The sequence below is a fragment of the Pinus tabuliformis genome, chromosome 1_1, assembly GCF_031772625.1.
Source record: "Pinus tabuliformis cultivar Carrire ecotype Pingquan chromosome 1_1, CPIR1, whole genome shotgun sequence".
NCBI lineage: Eukaryota > Viridiplantae > Streptophyta > Pinopsida > Pinales > Pinaceae > Pinus > Pinus tabuliformis.
In genome coordinates this window covers 641,549,282-641,568,941 of record NC_142297.1, presented here as the reverse complement: position 1 = coordinate 641,568,941, position 19,660 = coordinate 641,549,282, and the positions used below count along the sequence as shown (strand labels likewise).

Genomic DNA, 19,660 nt, shown 5'->3' with positions numbered 1-19,660 from the left:
ATAAGGTTTTCCTGGATTTCCATTTCCGAAGAATCTTTTGTGTCATTTTTGATGAGCTAATTATTTGTCTAGTCCACAAGAATGTACAAGTTCACATATTTTATCACATTCCGAGGTTCATAAGAGTGTAAGAATCAAATGCATATAGGTGATTGTTTATTACATAATCCACTGGTGATTCTAGTAGAAGACTTTGAATCTCATCAATTGCATACTGAACTAATTTAGAGAGCTGGCTGTATGTAATGAATTTGTGCCTTATTAAAGTCTAAAACAGACCATAGATTTTCTCTAGAAGCTTTCCTCATTCATTGTCATCTGAAAAAGATCAACCCTATATTAAATCATCTTCCAGTGTGCATTGAATATTACTAACTTCATTTTGGATATTACAAGACAGTTCAAAGTGTCTAGCCTCTGTTCCAACCTCTACATTAGGAGCCTCCAAAAGTTTTGAATCTTCTTCATCCATTCTCCATATGGGATTAGAAGAATTATATACACGTTCTACAAAGTTTTCCAAGCAACCGTCTTGAGCATTTACATTAATGGTACAGTCAGAAACTCTACTAAAAGAAACTTCTTGTCCAAGCATATGTTCTTCCACTTTTCACCATGCAAATAACTTAGCAACAATTTGATAGCAGTTGGAGCATAAATAGTACTAATATTTTCAATCATGATCTTATGAGCTTCTTCCATGTTTTTTCTTTCCATACTACCCATCATTGAGCATATTCTAATTTACTGCAATGGGCACAAGACTTCCAGCGAACATGTCATTGCGCAACTTCAGAGCCTTGATCATATTTCCATCCTTGCAGTATCCATAAATCATTATATTGCATGAAATAACATCTGGGATTAGACCCCTATTCCACATTTCATCAAACTGATCCTATGATTTCTTCGCCTTGCCCATTTTGCACAACCCATGAATTAACATATTATATGTTGAGATAGTAGGAAAATTACCCTTTTCTGCAATCTCATTCTTGAAGCAAAAAGCTTCAATAATGTTTCCTTTCTTGCTATGTCCATTCATCAAAGGATTGTAAGTGAAATCTAAAACACTCAAGCTTGTATTCTTCATTTCTTGCATCAACTGCTTGACTTTATCCAATTTCCCACTTATAAGCACATTGTAAGTCACATCATTATAAGTCAATCCACTTGCAGTCTGCTCCAACTAAGTAGTTTTTTCCTGCAGCCTACCTTTTTGAAGCCACAAATAACTTGATTTCCCTTGTGGTCGGACTTGAGGATCATAGCAGCATGATTGAAAACCTAAGGCAGAGATTGTAGAGCCTATATGATTGTGCACAAAACCATGCCCACCTTCAGTTTCCCATCTGCTGTCTCCATCTCGGTTTCTACATCACCCAATTGTGAAGCAATCAGACCATAGTGTGTCCAAGAAACAGGAGTTGCCCAGTAGTACCATCTCCACCATACATGTATTTTCTGTTTTCAAAAATCAACCAGAGAATTTACCTTGTTAGGATCACTCAATAGGGGGATTGCCAACTGCAGTCAACATTGCAATTCAAGTCATTGCTGGAAGAAAAAATTGATGAAGGGATCAAGAGTTGAGAATATGGCCTTACAGGTCAAGGTATAATGAAACCACAGAAGAGATTCCATGCAGAATAAAAGGCTGATGAAACAATTGCAGCAATATGGTAACTTGGAGTCAAGGCTACTGTCATCATTCCATAATATGTATAGTATAGAAAGTGAAGAACATAACGAAGAGGAACTATAAGAACTTGGGAGTTGTCCACTTGAATGAAATCACAGAATAGACCAAGATGGCATAGACTACGGACTGTATCAAAACATAGGGCACCTCAATTGCCACCGGTACAGATAACAAGGATGGTCATTCGATGAAATTGATCTTCATAACAAAACTATAATTGACTAGCTATTCACATTTAGATTACCTGTCCAGGGGCATAAGGAAGTGCTGAATACATTCCAACAGCTTTTTCTCTGTAAAAGACAGTTCGCTCAACCTCAATTGGCTGGACACTCAATGAATTGCTAACACCCAGAAAAAGTACAACACAGTACATCGATCCCATAATATTCATTAGATCTTGCTGTTTTCCTCTGTAAAAGGACACTGAAGAATACTTAGACAACATTGAGCAGTTGAAGCAAAAAATGTTAAGAGAAACACAATTTACTCTGCTTACAGAGAACACAAAATAGTTTTCAAGGGAAGAAATAAAGACTACAAGTTCACTTGGAAGACATACGTCAGACTGATTTCTAAATATGCGAAGTGACTCTGTTGACTCAAATATGTAATAGACAATAAACTAATCAATGATAAAGAAAACAAAATGTCAAATTGAGGCCGGACCAGTTTTGCAAATAAGTCTATTATGCCTGTCAAGAGAGTGTCCAACCTCTTTGTTCCAAGGTCCCAAAAGATGGTTCCAAATAGTATGACAACCACTGTAGTGAAGAAAAACTGCAAAACATTACAGTCTGGATTCCTCCAATATGACCAATGTTGCTTCCAAAGGCATGCTAGGCACTGAACTTTGAAGGATTGTGCATACTGTGTTGGAAAATTCAAATCCTGCAAGCTGGGATCAGGGATGCTTAGGTCTTTAATAAGAGCTCGATTCCATCTGAAAGCAGAACAACACCAGTCAAAAAAGGTTTAAAAAAATTGCAGTCTATGGGTGGGCGTAGTGAATTGTTGGGCAGAGTTTTCACAACTTAGGTTTGTCTTCGCTTGTTGTAGCAAGCCCAAGTTCCTCTTCCTTTGATTTTATTATACTCGTTCAACTCAATATTTAATAAAAGACCCAATTTTCGCACCAGTATAAGTGTATTTGATATTTATGTGTCGGTGCAATATTTTGGGTGTTGTCATGAGCATGTTTCTCTGTTATTCACTGTTTGTTTCCTATTAGGAATATTACAGTGGTATTAGAGCTATGATTTTGGCTAGTTGTGGGTCTAAATCATAGTAATGTCAAAGATGTGATTATTGGGCCAAAATTCCAAAGACTGAAACTCTAGTCCAATTGTACTGGAGTAACATCGTTGTGACAAACATACACCAAGTATCCTATTATATCTGACAGTGAACAAAATAAACAAGCTCAAAAAATCACAACTAAGTTAGAATACTTGTGACCTATAGAAGACTTGTAGTGTGACCTTTGTAGCGTGTGGAGGATCAAAGATCATGCTTGTCGATCTATAGATCGATTGGGAACCTGAGAGTTTCTAAACATTGGATCTAGCATATTGCAATATATTTTTTCTGTTGGTGGCAAATTTATTAGCTCAGGAAGAGTCATTGAGGCAGTTTGCAACACTTTGTGTTGAACCTCTCGTCAGAAGAAATCTGATGAGGAGAATTTTTAAAGGGTTCAGATGAAAGAATGATGAGGAGCCAAAGTGAAAGCAGACTCCATAACACCCAAGAATGAGCGGAAACCAATTGAGAAGAGAGCATATATGTTTTACATGTCAGGAAGCATGGACACCAAACCACAAATGTGAAGTTAAAGAGGACATAGAAGCAGATGAGACAACAAAAATTATAGAAAAACAAGAAAAGGAAAGGGACTCAAGTCAGCTGATTAAGAAGAAGGTTGAGGGGGCCATGGTTGAACAAGAGTCACATGAGGAACACTCCAACTTGCATGATTAGGAGGAGATTCCTTCTTACCCTTCTGATGAGGATTCTTCTTTTATAGTTGAGTCCATGGGTCCTCATGAGGATGCCTCTGAGGAGCATGAGTCATCATACGCAGATGTTGAAAGCAGCCCAGATATGCATCCATGTTTGATGGAAGGGTGTGGCGAGCAACATATGGCTTAAATGAGTGAAGAAGATCGAGGAGGAGATTTGCAAGGTGAGCTACCAGTGATGATTCAACATGAGAAACACATAGTGGAGCATAGTGTGCATGATGGACCATTTTTGGAGATTCAGCGAGTGGCCCATGTTGAGCCCGTGATGGAGGATGAGCAACCATCCTGGGAGCTAGCGATTGATGGAGAGCATACAGATGCACAAGCAGCCAATGGAGTAGCAATATGTTCAAACGGTAGCTCTCTTCAGGCATACATAGACGGGGCTTACAACATTATTGGGTTACCTTTGCATGTTGGAGAGAGAGAGGCAGAGTTTCCCAGTCATATCTCACGTGTGGACCAAGAAAGTGGGATGAGGCGACATGAGTTCTGCAGGGTAGAGCATTCAGATGTTGAGGTTGTTGCACATACAGGTACATGTGCATTCGATCCTGCCCTTGGAGTTGGATGGTGAAAGGTATTGAGTTGGTACCTGGTGGAGCTGGCAAGATCTCTGGATACATCCATGGTTGGGAGCATAGTTTAGCAGGGGCCATGGTTTTCTGGAGGGGCTCGAGGGTTGGATCATCGTTAGGATCCAGGTGGGACCTTCCATCACTTCATGGATTGGGTCAATCATGGTATTAGCAGGAAGGTGGGTCCGTTGATTGGACTCACCCCCATATTCATATTTCTATCAGAGTTCTAGACAACACCAGTGATAGGTCGGGTTGACATGGGAGAATGAAGACTGTGAGTTGTCTTGGCATGTTGGTCATGCGTGGGGTCGTTGGATGATCAATGTACCTTGGTTGGAGGTTGTAAGAGGAGGTGGCATTAGCAGACCACTAGATAGTTCCTTGTATGGAGAGGAGGATTCCCCATGGATATATGGGGCATAGGGATCACCGAGGAGCAACGCCCTAGTGACACTACCACAGGCACATAGGGAGATTCACCTATCAGATCTCTTATGGAGGATCAAGAGGGGAGGTCCACTCATATGATGGTATGGAAATAAGAGAGTGGATACGATGAGACTGACAACTTGCGAGCTTATACTTATTGATTCATTTTTAGACCATGGCATCCAGGGAGGTATACGGGCATGCAGTGGTGCACAACGATATGTAGAGGAGCACAGGGGTGTGCGGTGGTGTGTAGTGATGTGCAAGACCGCACTGGGTGGTAGGAGGAGTGGTTCACATCACAGTGCATTTCCTTATAGTGTGACAGACACATCGATGCAGGAGGGATGTCGACTGATTTGGGGCGATGTGAAAACATGTAGTGGGGTTTAGTGGTGCACAGAGATGCACAACAAGGTGCAATCATATGAAATGGGGCACGAGGAAACATGGTTATATGTACTATCATGTGGGGTTGCACTAAGAACCAGGAGTGATGCTAGCAGGGAGACTTCTTGGCGAGTGTCAGGCATGCCATTGAGGCGAACATACTCAAATTTGGAGAGCAGATCGATCACTGGGCTGGTTAGGAGTGCCCACGTGAGTTCTCAACCATACACATCAGAGCCCATGCATCTCTCACTCGTTTGCATCATAGGAAATTGAGGGGAGCCTTGTTGTGTTTGATCGAATCCCACATTTTGGATAACAAGACTTGGGAGATTTGCCTAAGACGACTCTATGAGATTCAGCGCATCAGGGGCATGATAGAGATTGCCCGGTGGAGGAGCAAGGGTCGGCACGTGAGTTAGCAGCGGAAGGCTAGGAGATAAGGTGATCTTTTGCGAGGGTGGTATATTTTTCATCTTTGAACCTGTTATCACAAAATCAGTACTAAGGGCTGCAACCAAGCAAGATTTCATGTAACTCTTTCAACCAGACTTTAGACCAAGGATTAGCCTCCTTGATCAGAGAGGGCTCTCTCACAGACTTTTGATAAAAATCAATCACAACAACAGATGGCTAACTCTTTACAAATTTATAAAAACAAAGCTGGTTGGACACATATCAAATTAGTCTTCATTGGGCTATGGAGTCTCGCACACTTAGTAAACAAAAGCACAGTCATTTCATGGAAGTCAAGGCTCTTTGCATTAAATGTTCAAACATACTTCACAAAAACCACAGCTTGCTAAACACACAGGAAGTCAGAGCATAAGATATGAATTCTGAGTGATTGTGCTATAACAAGGCTGTAAAAGAACATTAAGGAAATAAAACACCATCACATTTGAACAATATAATCCATTGAGAATCTTGAGAAGAAACAACAGCTGTTTTCCTATTACTGTAATAAGTCTTTTACATTGGCCCAAATAAAACTCTGTTTTTGTATAAAATCTCCAACCCAACTATGAATACTACCAGTTGTTAGAGCTTTAAACCATTTTCTGACTTCCCCAATGAAAGTCTGAGCAAACAATCTGAGTTTTACATCTTCATCATCCACTTCATACCTATCAATAAAATCATTGAACCTATCCACATGTTCCTCTGCTGTAATGTCTTCATCCCCTCCCCATGTTGGAATTCTAGCAGCATATTTGTTAGGGAGATCATGCAGAACAGCAGGAAGAGCTAGAGGAGCATACCTAGCAGGGACAGCCATAATAAAAGGAGGAACAGTGACAATAGGTATTGTATGACCAGAAGGACCAGAACTAGTATGAGATGTTGTGTGAGGGCTATTTGGACTGGCAGAGGCAGAAGACAAGGTATGAGTATGAAAAGGACTATTAGGGCTTTGTAAACCACTAACAAAAGAACTCCAATTTGGGAGAGGTAAACCAATCTTTGAGTTAAGCAAAATTTCAAAAGGGTCAAGCTCCTTGAGCTGCTTCAAATCCTCTTTTTCTAATAATAACTCAGAAGAAACAATTTCCCAAAACTCCTCTTTATCTTTTTGTGATACTAAAGAAGAAGTATCAATTCCTCTCTTTTGTAGATCCAAAATAATACCAATTAATTCTTCTTCATTCTCAGACCTTAATATAACCTCTTGAACTTTATCATCAACAAGTTTATCCTCAGGACTTCTAGAAAACTCAGGAAATAATGACTTTGAAATACTTGAAGTACCTGGTATATCAGAGAATCTTTGTTTACTCCTTGAGATGATATTAGGATTCTCCACAGGACTAGGTGGGTTTGGGTCTGGATTACTCCTTGTATACCTTCCTCTCGAAGCCACCTTTACACTTTAAAGATCAATGGAGTCACCAAGGTAGAATGCAGCCTCGAAATTGACTTGAACTCCTGCTACCTTCAGAAATTCAATCTTCAAACTTCGAGAATAAGTAATCATCAGACTCCCGGCAGACGCACCAAGTCCTGTGGAGAATCCTAATATCATCTCAAGGAGTAAACAAAGATTCTCTGATATACCAGGTACTTCAAGTATTTCAAAGTCATTATTTCCTGAGTTTTCTAGAAGTCCTGAGGATAAACTTGTTGATGATAAAGTTCAAGAGGTTATATTAAGGTCTGAGAATGAAGAAGAATTAATTGGTATTATTTTGGATCTACAAAAGAGAGGAATTGATACTTCTTCTTTAGTATCACAAAAAGATAAAGAGGAGTTTTGGGAAATTGTTTCTTCTGAGTTATTATTAGAAAAAGAGGATTTGAAGCAGCTCAAGGAGCTTGACCCTTTTGAAATTTTGCTTAACTCAAAGATTGGTTTACCTCTCCCAAATTGGAGTTATTTTGTTAGTGGTTTACAAAGCCCTAATAGTCCTTTTCGTACTCATACCTTGTCTTCTGCCTCTGCCAGTCCAAATAGCCCTCACACAACATCTCATACTAGTTCTGGTCCTTCTGGTCATACAATACCTATTGTCATTGTTCCTCCTTTTATTATGGCTGTCCCTGCTAGGTATGCTCCTCTAGCTCTTCCTGTTGTTCTGCATGATCTCCCTAACAAATATGCTGCTAGAATTCCAACATGGGGAGGGGATGAAGACATTACAGCAGAGGAACATGTGGATAGGTTCAATGATTTTATTGATAGGTATGAAGTGGATGATGAAGATGTAAAACTCAGATTGTTTGCTCAGACTTTCATTGGGGAAGTCAGAAAATGGTTTAAAGCTCTAACAGCTGGTAGTATTCATAGTTGGGTTGGAGATTTTATACAAAAACAGAGTTTTATTTGGGCCAATGTAAAAGACTTATTACAGTAATAGGAAAACAGTTGTTGTTTCTTCTCAAGATTCTCAATGGATTATATTGTTCAAATGTGATGGTGTTTTATTTCCTTAATGTTCTTTTACAGCCTTGTTATAACATAATCACTCAGAATTCATTTTTAGTGCTCTGACTTCCTGTATGTTTGGCAAGCTGTGGTTTATGTGAAATATGTTTGAACATCTGATGCAAAGAGCCTTGACTTCTATGAAATGACTGAGCTTTTGTTTACTAAATGTGTGAGACTCCATAGCCCAATGAAAACCAAATTTGATGTGTGTCCAACCAGCTTTATTTTCATAAGTGTGTGAAGAGTTAGCCCTCTGTTGTTGTGATTGATTTCTATCAAAAGTCTGTGAGAGAGCCCTCTCTGACTAGGAAGGCTAATTCCTAGTCTAAAGTCCGGTTGAAAGAGTTACATAAAATCTTACTTGGTTGCAGCCCTTAGTACTGATTTTGTGATAACAGAACCCACACTTTGGGAGTTGATTATGCGGAAGACATGTGCCTCTACTTCAGTAGGGCTTGTCAGGATATTACATGAGCAATGGATATTGTGTACAGTTGAGGCAATTTCCTTGTGGGAACTTGGGCTTAAAACACTATATTGGCACATTACCAAGGATGCAGATGGAAAACTTAGTGGTGATGATTGGTTGAAGCAAGACATATCCACATACACTAAGTCAGTTGTTGGTATCATATATCCAGTTATTGGTCGCATTCAAGGATTAGGTGTATGGCACATGGGGTTCCCAATGGACATCGATACTACATCGCGGAAGACGACATGAATGGGAAGTGATGGGATTTCAAACTAGCTTTGGGTTCCAGGAATTCATTGGGGCAGTATACCACCTTTCTCCAGGAGGATCATTGAGATGATAGTGACATGATGGCATCTTCCCCAGGAGGCCAAGTCGGGGATTATCAGGATTATCACTACGAGCTGAGGAGGGCCTTCCCTACTATTGTTCCATCCAAGGTCTAGACAAGGATTGGTAGATGATGGCTTTGATGGGATGCCTGGAAGGATAGTCTTCAACGCTATGGAGTCGTCCTTATTTGGGGTTGTCAAAGAGGATTACATGAGTGGATGGATTTGCAAGAGCACAAAGGAGTCAAAAGAATGCCTAAATTGGTGCAATGGCCACATGATGACCTCCCTTCAAGATTATTATGGGACTCGAGAGTTGCAGGGTTGAGCAGTTGGGTCACCCACTAGGAAGCGTGGGTTCCCACAAGGGAAGGTCACCCAAATCTTCCATTGAGCTTCCATTTGGCAGCAAGCATTTTACTTCCCCCAGACATGTTGCGATGGGATAGTGCTCCCCATGAGTGGCTATATGACCGGTAGGAGATGACTGCAATTAGATCACGGGAGCATTGGATTTATTCCATGAGGCTTCAGTTGTTATAACTAAGACAAAGTTTATAGTTCTAAGACAAAGCCTGTCAATGTTCAATATCACTTTGTGAGAGATATGATTGAAAACAAGAAGGTGCTATTGGTAGTGGTGAACACTTTGAAGAATGTCACAAATTCATTAACAAAATATGTGAGAAAATCTCTTTGCGTAGAGAAATAATGGACATTATTGTTTTGGATTGTTGATCATGTGCTCTCACATCGCCCTGCATGCAAAGAAAACAAGAAATTAGATAATGTTGGATATGTATTATATTCTTTGCATAATTACCTAAATGTGTGATTCATTACACTGTGTGCAGGGTGGGGTCGCAAAGCCCAAAAGAAATGGGCAGTTTTTTATGTTTGTTTTTGGCAATTTTCATTTTTAACAATTTTGTGGTGCATGGTGGTTCAACCCATGGTTTTGTAATTTTGATTAAGGAACTACAATTGTATTATAATCTAGGGTTAATGGATTGACGATTTATTGCTGCCATGACCTATACATATTGTATTGTAACATTGTAAAGAGAGATAATATACTGAAAAATATTTCTAGTTTCCTGATTTTGGGTTTCCACAACAATATTTATGTGTTAATGTACGTGTGCCATTGCATCTTTTTTTGTTTTTACTAAGAATATATTTGCATCAATTAATTGTATAGGGTTAAAACCAACAAATTGATGTGAAAGACAACCTTCAAATCTAAATAAGGTATCCTCGAGTATTAATGCCCTAGCAATGTTCACGAGTATGATGGATAAAATTATTAATATAAACTTGCTACTTAATTTTTATTTTGCTACATTCTTATACATTAATCTTATATGTTTTATACGTAAAAGGCCACATCTTTGCATACACATTCTTTCTATACATGAATCACATTTTCTCACTTTCAATTATTTTCCGATAAATAGATTCAGTACAAGGAACTGAAAGTCATGCGAGGTGGGTAAGGATCAAATAAGCACTTACACGTGGTTGGCAATGTTCACTAGAAAACAAATTATTCTTGAAACCAAGAGAAGCTCATTCAAATATTCTACTTGTCTTTCTAGAGTCTACTACATGTTCATATATTTGTTTACTTGTTTAATTATTATTCACTGATAAGACCTTTTATTCACTGTCAATTTCTACAAAGTCTTTGCAATCGAAATGCAACTAACAACTAGCCTATGTGTGATGTGGTTGTACAAGCTCATACCTCATCAAGCTCATGGAGACATGTTGGTAGTATTCATTTTCCATTTTAGTTAGTGTGTGTGCACAATTGTCGAAGATTCATGTTGATATTATTGATGTCATTTCCTCGTAGTTTTATTTGATGAAAAATTATGTATCTTCAATATTAGAATATGACTTTGTTTTTAACATCAATTGATTGTGGTCGTGTGCCTTGCAAATGCCTTACATTTCAAGATTTATTAATCATAATACTATCCTAAGATCTAATGTCTTCAACATGAAACATTAACTTGGATTTGGGGGCATCAAATATCCAACAAGTGAACAACTAGTGATCCAATTCAAAATGTTGACATATAAATGTTTCTCAGTACTTGGTAAAAGAGGTGAGTTATGGCTCATCACATCCATCTACTATATTGGGAGATTTGTATGTATAAAGTTAGATAATTCATGTAATGAAGATTGATACAACTAAAGGGGAAATTGATTGCTTAAACATTATTTTCTACTTGGCAAGAGTTGTTGGACCTGCAAGCTTGATTATAAAAGTAGATACATTCATATATTTTGGATTCCTTGCATCGTCCCAAATCTAAATATGATTTTAGAAGAGATTGAGGCGAAAACAAAATGGATTAAGAAGTCATAGAACATGTTAGGTAGATTATAAAATTCATCACCAATCACAAGCAATATATTGAGAATACTACAAATTGGAGTTGGTCAAAGTTGTAGAGACAAGACATGTCTCAAACTTCATGTTGCACCACCTTGTTGAAATCAAACATGCATAAATGAGCATGTGGGTTAGTGCAACTTGCACTAAGTTGAGACAGACAAATTCATAGAGGGGAAGTATGGTGTAGAGGGTATTGATTGATGAAGATTGATCAAGCAAGATTGGTTGGAGGCATTAAACGTCCAACAAGTGAATCACTAGTGACCCAATTCAAAATGATGGCATTGAAATGTTACTCAGTACTCGGTAAAATAGATGAGTTATGATATGACTCATCTTGTCCATCTGCTATATTGGGATTACTTGTATGCACAAAGTTAGAAAATTCATGTAATGAAGATTGATACAACCAAGTTGGGAATTGATTGCTTAAACATTGCTTTCTACTTGGAATGAGTTGTTGGAGTTGCAAGTTTGATTGTTGAGAGTAGACACAATCATATATATTGAACTCATTGCATCATATATATTGAACTCATTGCATTGACCATAATATACATACGATTTTAGAAGAGATTGAGGTAAAACAAAATGGATTAAAGAAGTCATGAAGCAAGCTATGGAGATTATAAAATTCATCTCCAACTACCACTAATCTCGATCAATATATCAAGAATACTCCAAAATAGAGTTTCTCAAAGTTACTGAGACAAAATATGCCTAAAACTTCATCATGTTGCACCACATTGTTGAAGTCAAACATGCACTAATGTGTATGGTGTGGGTGTAACTTCGGCTGAGTTGAGAGACGTGTATTCAAAGAGGGGAAGTATGGTGCAAAGTGTGTTGATTGATGAAGATTGGTGGAGTAAGATTGATTTCTTGCTCAAGTTCACATTACTTGTATTTGATCTTCTCCTAGATGTAGACATAGGCAAACCTCTCTTGGAAGAGGTTTATGATGGCATTGATACCATGGTTGAAAACAATGTGTAAATTATTACACAAGAGGCTTTCACTCTTCCTTTTGTTGATTTTAATTGTGTGGAGCCTTTGAGGTCCATTGTTACAATGGAATGGCTTTTAAAACTCCATTGCACACTTTGGCACATGCTCTAAATCCAAAATTTTATGATAAAAATTTCATTGCTCGAAGCAATGGGAAGAGGAAGGCCCAATATAGGGACAAGGAGGTGGCCAATGGAGTGAAGAAATATTTTCAAAGGTTGTTTCTAACTTCCTTACAAATTAGTGCAAGGGAGGAATTTGCTTGTTTTGCTCCTAGATTAGAAGATTTTGCAAACATATCAGTGTTGGATGAGGACAATGAACCTAGTTAAATGGAAGGCTTGTCATGGGGCAAATGGTGTTTATTTGCAATGTCTTGCCACTCGTATGCTATCACAAGTGGCAAGCTCTTCATCAATGAAACGGAATTGGAGCACATATAGTTTCATTCATTCTGTGAAGCACAACAAATTGGGATTGTACAAAATTGGGGATCTTGTACATGTGCATTCAAACCTACACCTTCTGTCTCACAAGGGTGAAGAATGTACAAGTGGACTGCCAGCAAGTCCTCGATGAAGTCCCCAACAGATTGAGGATGTTTCTTGAGGGTCCAAAAATCCCCGGAACGCAAAGACACAACTTACATGGGTTTTTTTGCGGGAGGTGGGGGGCATATACCCTTGCAACATAGGAAAAAAAATAAAAATAAACAAAAATCCATTCAGCCACACTAAATAAAACAATCCTTATAATGACAGAGAGCCCTGCTTGTTGAGCAATCTCAAGAAGCTCGACTAAATTGCAACGATCCTCAACACAATAACATGAATAAAAAACCTTTTTCGGGAAGGAGAGGAGGGGTAAATGCCTTGCAACATGGAAAAAAACCAAACCCAAAAATCCATTCGGCCACAATAAATAAACCAATCATGGCATAGAGCCCTGCTCGTTGAGCAATATGGACAAGCTTAACTAAATTGAAGCAATTCTCAGCACAATGACATGAATAAAAAGCCTTCGTTATGTTACTAGCCAATCAAAAAAGGCACAAGCTACCGAACATGACACTTACAGAAAAAAACGACCATAAAGACTATTTTGAAGATGGGATTTGAGAATTGATATTTATTAATTGTACGATAGTAATGAAAAGAAACATAAAGTGCCTTCTTTTGGTTCATGCCCATTCCAGAATACATAACTTCCAATCACATCAATGCTTCCTTACTCAGCCTTGGCAGTCAGATCTGGCCACATCAGTCATACACGTACAGTTAATCAGTAAACCATATATTGGACATTAAAAGTGAGACCCAATGCCACTTTCCGCACGCTTTTATCTCATGTTACATGCCACATCTATGGAAAACGGTGAATCAATGACATCAACCCAGTATTAGATGATCAGTGTGAGACTCAGAGGTACTTCCCACACACTTTTTTTACGTATACTCTCTCATCTCACTACGATAAAAACTAAGTACTGAATTACTAGCTGCGCGCTATAGAACAGTGTACCCTTTGATCTATGGTACTATAAAATTTGAATGAGAAGGGCAAGCCCTCTCTTCAGGGCAGACAGAGGTGGGCTATGGAATTCACCATTCAACCCTTCATAGAGTGACTTTGTTGGATCCTTATGAGGAGGATAATTTAGAAAGTATCCCAGGTCAACAGGATTACTCTAAGCAAAAACGTAACCAACTAGATAGCGATGCTGTTAAAATGTTACCCAGAAAAGGGTACAAAGCCACAAGATAATTTAGACCCCACTACAGCCATGATGGAACCATTGTTGGCATTGTGTATGACTGTTTCTAGTTATGGCCTATCAGGGACTTCAATCTCATATGCAAACTAAATTCTTCCACCTCTAAGTACCACCTTGAATAGAGACACAAGACCGCCCAGACAAACTATGCAGTCCATTTATCAAAGACCATACATTCATATTTAATATAGTTTCCATGAAACCACTAGCACACCATTGCCATTATCATCAATTCTGGTTCTATGGTTTAATATGTTCAGTGAGTCATTAAAATTAAAATTCCTTAAATATGTGATGCCATGTTGTACTGAAGCAAATCATTGAAATAATTTTACAGTGGAGTCACCTTAGACCTGACAACTGCTGAACAGAGTAACAACTGCCCTTCACAAATAACTATATAAGTTAATGGAACAGTACTTCATATATACATTAAATTAGCTGACTATATAGTGTATACACAATGAATCTAAACTTAACACAGCGGACTACAGAACTGATTCCTATTCATTTTTTACTCAACACAATCAGAGTATTTCATGTTTGCTCTGTAATTCATGTTATGACAATCAGAAAAAATAGGGAAATACAGAAACTCACTGCTGCTACACTCCTAGATTGACAACGGTATTAGTAGAACAATAATCAACCAACAACAAATGGCAAGAAAACCAGCAAAGGGAGTGTGGCAAGTACTCAATAAAAGGTGATGCAATGATGAATCAGCGAGAAAGTTTACCTCAACTTTCTTATCACTTGGTTGTAAACAGTTAAGAAAAGCACACAATGTTGCTTAGTGTGATAAGCACGCGCTATCCAAGTATTAAAACCCTATTTGTGTTTGCTTGATAACTTATGCTTGGTGTCCTAATTTTATCTACCAATACACAACCACACGCTTTCTAAATCTTAACACCTGACCACTCAGACCCCTAATAATAACCACTTTCATAGCCCAGCAAAATTACCCCATACAAAAGTAGAACTTTTCAGAAATGTAAGATGATTATGCAATACACAAAATGATGATTAAGAACACTGCTAGTGGGTAACAGTTCAATGCCAATTCAATCAACCTTCATGCAACCAAGGAAAACCCACTCACCTTTGCAGTATTGAATGCCACATTCTTCCAATGGATATATGCTGACAGACCATGCAGACAAGTCATATGTCAAATTATGAATAGTGACAGTTATATCAGATCTAACATCCGTGTTTGACAGAGAAGCAACACATAGACTAGTTTTCTTCTGTAACCATGTGCATGTAGCATCATCCAAGCTACGCATTTCAATCATGCAAATTCAGATTCTTTGGCAGTGAACAATGCATTATCCCCATAGAATGAAGTTCAAACAATATTCCAAGTTGAAAGAAATTTTCCTAATGTACAAAATTTTTGTGTTATGCACCTCCCATAAGGCAAACTTACTAATACTAGCATGACAAATATTGAATATCTCTTGAGAAGGACCTAATGAGAAATTCTCAGGTTTTCCCGCAAGGCAGGGCATTGCTGCTAAGCTCGATTGCCACAAGGATCTTCTTTCGAAGGATGTGGCTCCTCTTCCTCATCTCCATTAGCGCCACCTTGGTTTCCTGTACAACAATTGTTAACCAAAATTTATAAGAAAAGGTCATACATGTTAAAAATCTTATACATTCATATAACCACCATCACATTTATAACAGAAAATGATGAAAGTTTAAGGATAAGAATTACAGTTACTTACAGTTCCCCAGTTTTCTGAATAATTGTTGGAGGCGCAGTTTCATGTTATTCTCTTCGCAAAATAGTGTTTCCCGTGACTCAAATTGGGTAGCTTCTCCAAGGCTGTCGGAAATCTTTTCGAAGGTCAATGATGTATGTTCAAGACATGAACAGAGTTTGGGCAGTATCATTCCACAGTCCATTCTTTGATACCCATGGTAACTAGCCATACTGAACCTGGGTAGCTTCTTCATGTCCTCCATATCCTAGGGAAGATCCTTCATTAACCCATATAAATTTTCCTTTTACTTCAACCATAAGTACCTTATCTCCAGCCAATTCCCCATTATGCTTTCTTTAATTCCTGACTTTATCCTGGTTTAATATTTGACAAACAGATGTGTCATATTTGTGAGACCCTCCAAACATTTGCAGGCACTTTGTACTTCAACCATAAGTGTCTTATCTCCAGCCAATTACCCATTATGCTTTCTTTGATTCTTGACTTTATCCTGGTTTAATATAAGAGGGCAGTTATCGAAATAAAACTTTGTAATCTCTTTTGTAGTAAACAGTGGGCGCGGTTCTCTGCCATCATCTGAAGCTGCTAACATAACAGTCATCAACCCTCCGGTGCTAGTGCCAACGATGATATCGAAGAAATCAGCGATTCTCTTATCTTTGCCATGAAGTTTTTGCAGCTTTCTCTCGAGGAACTCGAGGATCGTTGCTGGAATGATCCCACGAACGCCTCCTCCGTCGATGCTCAGAATTGTAATCATATTCCTGGCGACCTGAGGGTTTCCTCCTCCGTCGATGCTCAGAATTGTAATCATATGCCTGGCGACCTGAGGGTTTCCTCCTCCGTCGATGCTCAGAATTGTAATCATATGCCTGGCGACCTGAGGGTTTCAAACGAAACGAAACGAAAAAACCCTGAATTAAGGCGACCTCAAATAAATGGGGTGAAGCTCTCTCTCGAGGAACTCGAGGATCATTGGTGGAATGATCCCACGAACGCCTCCTCCATGGATGCTCAGAATTGTAATCATATGCCTGGCTACCCGAGGGTTTCAAACGAACTGAAACGAGAAACCATTATCCTGGTTTAATATATGACAAACAGATGTGTCATATTTGTGAGATCCTTCAAACACCAAATGTTTGCAGGCACTTCTGTTTCCGCACTTAATCCAGGAGTTGACTATTGAATACAGAGAGCTTAGTTTGGAGATTTCATGTGGAATCATCCATAAGTTCAAGCATCCGTTTAAATTAAGATACTTGAGATTTTTAAGCTCTCTAATCTTAAATGGGAATGATTCTAGATGTCAAGAAAATGAAAACTTTAAATAATTGAAATCTAGAAAGATGGCATATCTCTTCTGGCAAACCGTTGATTCAGAGGCATCATTATGTAAGGAACTCAAACATAAATTGCCATATCGCGAAGAACATTATCATAAGCTCTTCGCTGGCATGTCCTATTGTCTTCCCAAGTCCCCTTATTTTTTAAATTCTGAAACAAACGATAATTTACCTGAAGTTTTCCATAGTTATGCCCAATGGCCATGCCCATTAAATGGGTTCCCTTTTTGCTCATGACAAGCCCTTGGGCAATCTATATTTGTACTAATTCGTCCACATCAAATCTGCGTCTCCCATAAGCATAGCAGAAGGGAAGAAGCAAATCTCGACGTTTAAATGGGGCAGAGCATCATAACTCCATTTTAATCGTTCATACAACTCTTGATCAATGGGAGCACGAGTTTGTGGAAAAGATGGCTCTGAGGGTTTCATCAAGGATAAAGAAATCTCCCATTCATCTACACAGCTTTTGCCCTTCATTGTTGCGGCTGCTGCGTTTATTGCCAAAGGAAAACCTTTACACTCGTCCGCAACAGAGTCTTCCAACTGCATAGGAGCATGGCCCACTTTGAAAGCTATTCTTGCAAACAACGTCCACGCTTCGTGTCCAGAGAGGGGCTGTATTTCAATGGATTTCTCCTTATCAGATCTTTCCTCCAAGAAGGGAATACGACCTTGATTCCACAACTCGACCAATACCACAAAGAATTTCGTGTCCCCCACAACACCAATCAAATTTTTTATAATCTTGAAAAAATGTAACTCAAATAGCATCATAGAAGACATTACTGCCCTTAAAGTTGTTGCAGACCATTTTGAACAAAGATGCTTTCCCAATGCCACCATGCCATTACACCATTTAAACGAACTCAGTCAGGGTCTGTAAGCAGCATCTTCACTTGGGCTTGAGCATCTTTAATCACAGAACCTAGGATCCCAAAGATAGCACAACATTCGCAAAGCACTCTAGTCCCCTCACCCTGGCTAAAACAAAAATACTAATACAGAGGATGTGGACGGATCTAGCTTCTTCTCATTCTGAGCCAACCCATCAACATCAGCTGGTGGCCATATTGCCAACCCAACCCGTGTTCATGCTGCCCATGAGAGGAAAAGGAAACAATAACAAGCACGGCAGCTGCCAAACACCCTACCTAAAACAAATATGCTAAAAAAGATAGATGACATGGATGGATCTGGCCTATTCTCTCTTAGAACCGACCCAGGATCGGGTACCCATGTTGCCAACCCGACCCATCATCCATTCTATACGCTGGAGAAAGGATCGACAAACTTGGTTGCCTCAAATAACCATCCACTGCCAAAACACAACCAAATATTCAGAAAAAGGGGAAAGACTTACACCTCACAGCACTCTGAAAAGCTTGCTTATAGATCACGCTGTAAACATTTTGTAACTGCTATAAATCATTCACTCCATTTCAAAAAGCGCCACTGATCTGATCTGACAAACATGAGAATGAAAAGAAAGATCACGTTTACAGTGTTTGTAAAAATTGTACCTCAATTCCGCATCTAGCCGTTCACAGATCTTCAATGTCTCAAGAGGTCCATTGTTCTATTTAGACGCTTGACGATCTCGTCAGACAGGCCCAAAACCTCTTCAAATTGCAGTTGTGGATAAAATTGCATTCTCCATTCTGTGGCGGTAGGATTGTCCAAAAGGCAGTAGGCTAAACGATAAAGTGTTACTGTAAATGATGCTAAAGATGTTGGAATTTAGTTTTCCATATATAATTTCATAAAATTTTAAAATTATAAATGGGAAAATATTATTAATTAAATTTAAAATAAATAAATAAATAAATACAACAAATATTATGGCCGAAGATATTTGATGTGTTATGAGGAAAATATTTTGGCGTAAATCACATAAGACTATATTTGTCAAGATAGTATATTTGATGTGATTATCCTTGAAGATATTTCTCAAAAATTGATATGGATCAAGAAACTTTAATTCAACAAATATTATTTGATAAAATTAATTGGGTTTATCTTATAGGTTGAGAATCTTTAATTCAACAAATATTATTTGATAAAATTAATTGGGTTTATCTTATAGGTTGAGGATACCAATGGATTAAAGGATAAGATGGGTTTAATAAATAGGATAGACTTTCTTATGGTTTAAATTAATTGGGTTTATCTTATAGGTTGAAGGATACCAATGGATTGAAGGATAAGATGGGTTTAATAAATAGGATAGACTTTCTTATGGTTTAAAGAATGATGAATGAATGATTATTATTTTTTTAATCTAAAATTTAAAATTATGATTGGTATAAATATTATTAATTAAATTTAAATAGAAATTAAGTAATTTAGAATAAGATTTTTAAAAGTTTAATTTAATTATCAATAATTTTTAGGTGGATGATAGAAATTTAAACTTTAAAATATTTTAGAAATGCATAGTAGAATACACAAATGAAAAGTAGAGATTTATCTCTAAAATAGTTGTCTTTTTTACTCTTTTAATCAAATTGATTAATTAAAAAAATGT

General features: G+C 38.1%; 1 protein-coding gene across 13 annotated transcripts; it reads right to left on the bottom strand.

Annotated features, from left to right (window-relative positions):
• Positions 1–743: 743 nt before the first annotated feature.
• On the bottom strand, positions 744–18,838 carry LOC149214973 (ABC transporter G family member 34-like). Of its 13 annotated transcripts, none has more exons than XR_016250964.1 (6): positions 15,788–18,837; positions 15,487–15,653; positions 2,418–2,593; positions 1,947–2,115; positions 1,495–1,657; positions 744–1,373 (listed from the first exon to the last, which is right to left on the bottom strand). XR_016250964.1 is itself a non-coding variant. In XM_089392468.1 (6 exons), exons 2-6 carry the CDS (start codon positions 15,496–15,498, stop codon positions 1,398–1,400), a joined length of 474 nt encoding a protein of 157 aa, XP_089248594.1. In that variant the 5' UTR covers positions 15,499–15,653; positions 15,788–18,837; the 3' UTR covers positions 744–1,397. The 13 variants fall into 13 exon arrangements, 9 of the variants coding, with proteins under 9 accessions (XP_089248594.1, XP_089248596.1, XP_089248600.1 ...); XM_089392468.1 differs by having other exon boundaries at positions 744–1,464; positions 1,608–1,657; XM_089392470.1 differs by having other exon boundaries at positions 1,495–1,527.
• Positions 18,839–19,660: the final 822 nt, after the last annotated feature.

Coding starts and splice junctions, on each gene's coding strand:
- LOC149214973 (XM_089392467.1), bottom strand. Junction 2,116..2,417: donor TGGGACCTTGGAACAAAGAG/GTTGGACACTCT, acceptor GTCCTTTTACAG/AGGAAAACAGCAAGATCTAA. Junction 1,465..1,946: donor TTCCTTATGCCCCTGGACAG/GTAATCTAAATG, acceptor TTTTGAAAACAG/AAAATACATGTATGGTGGAG.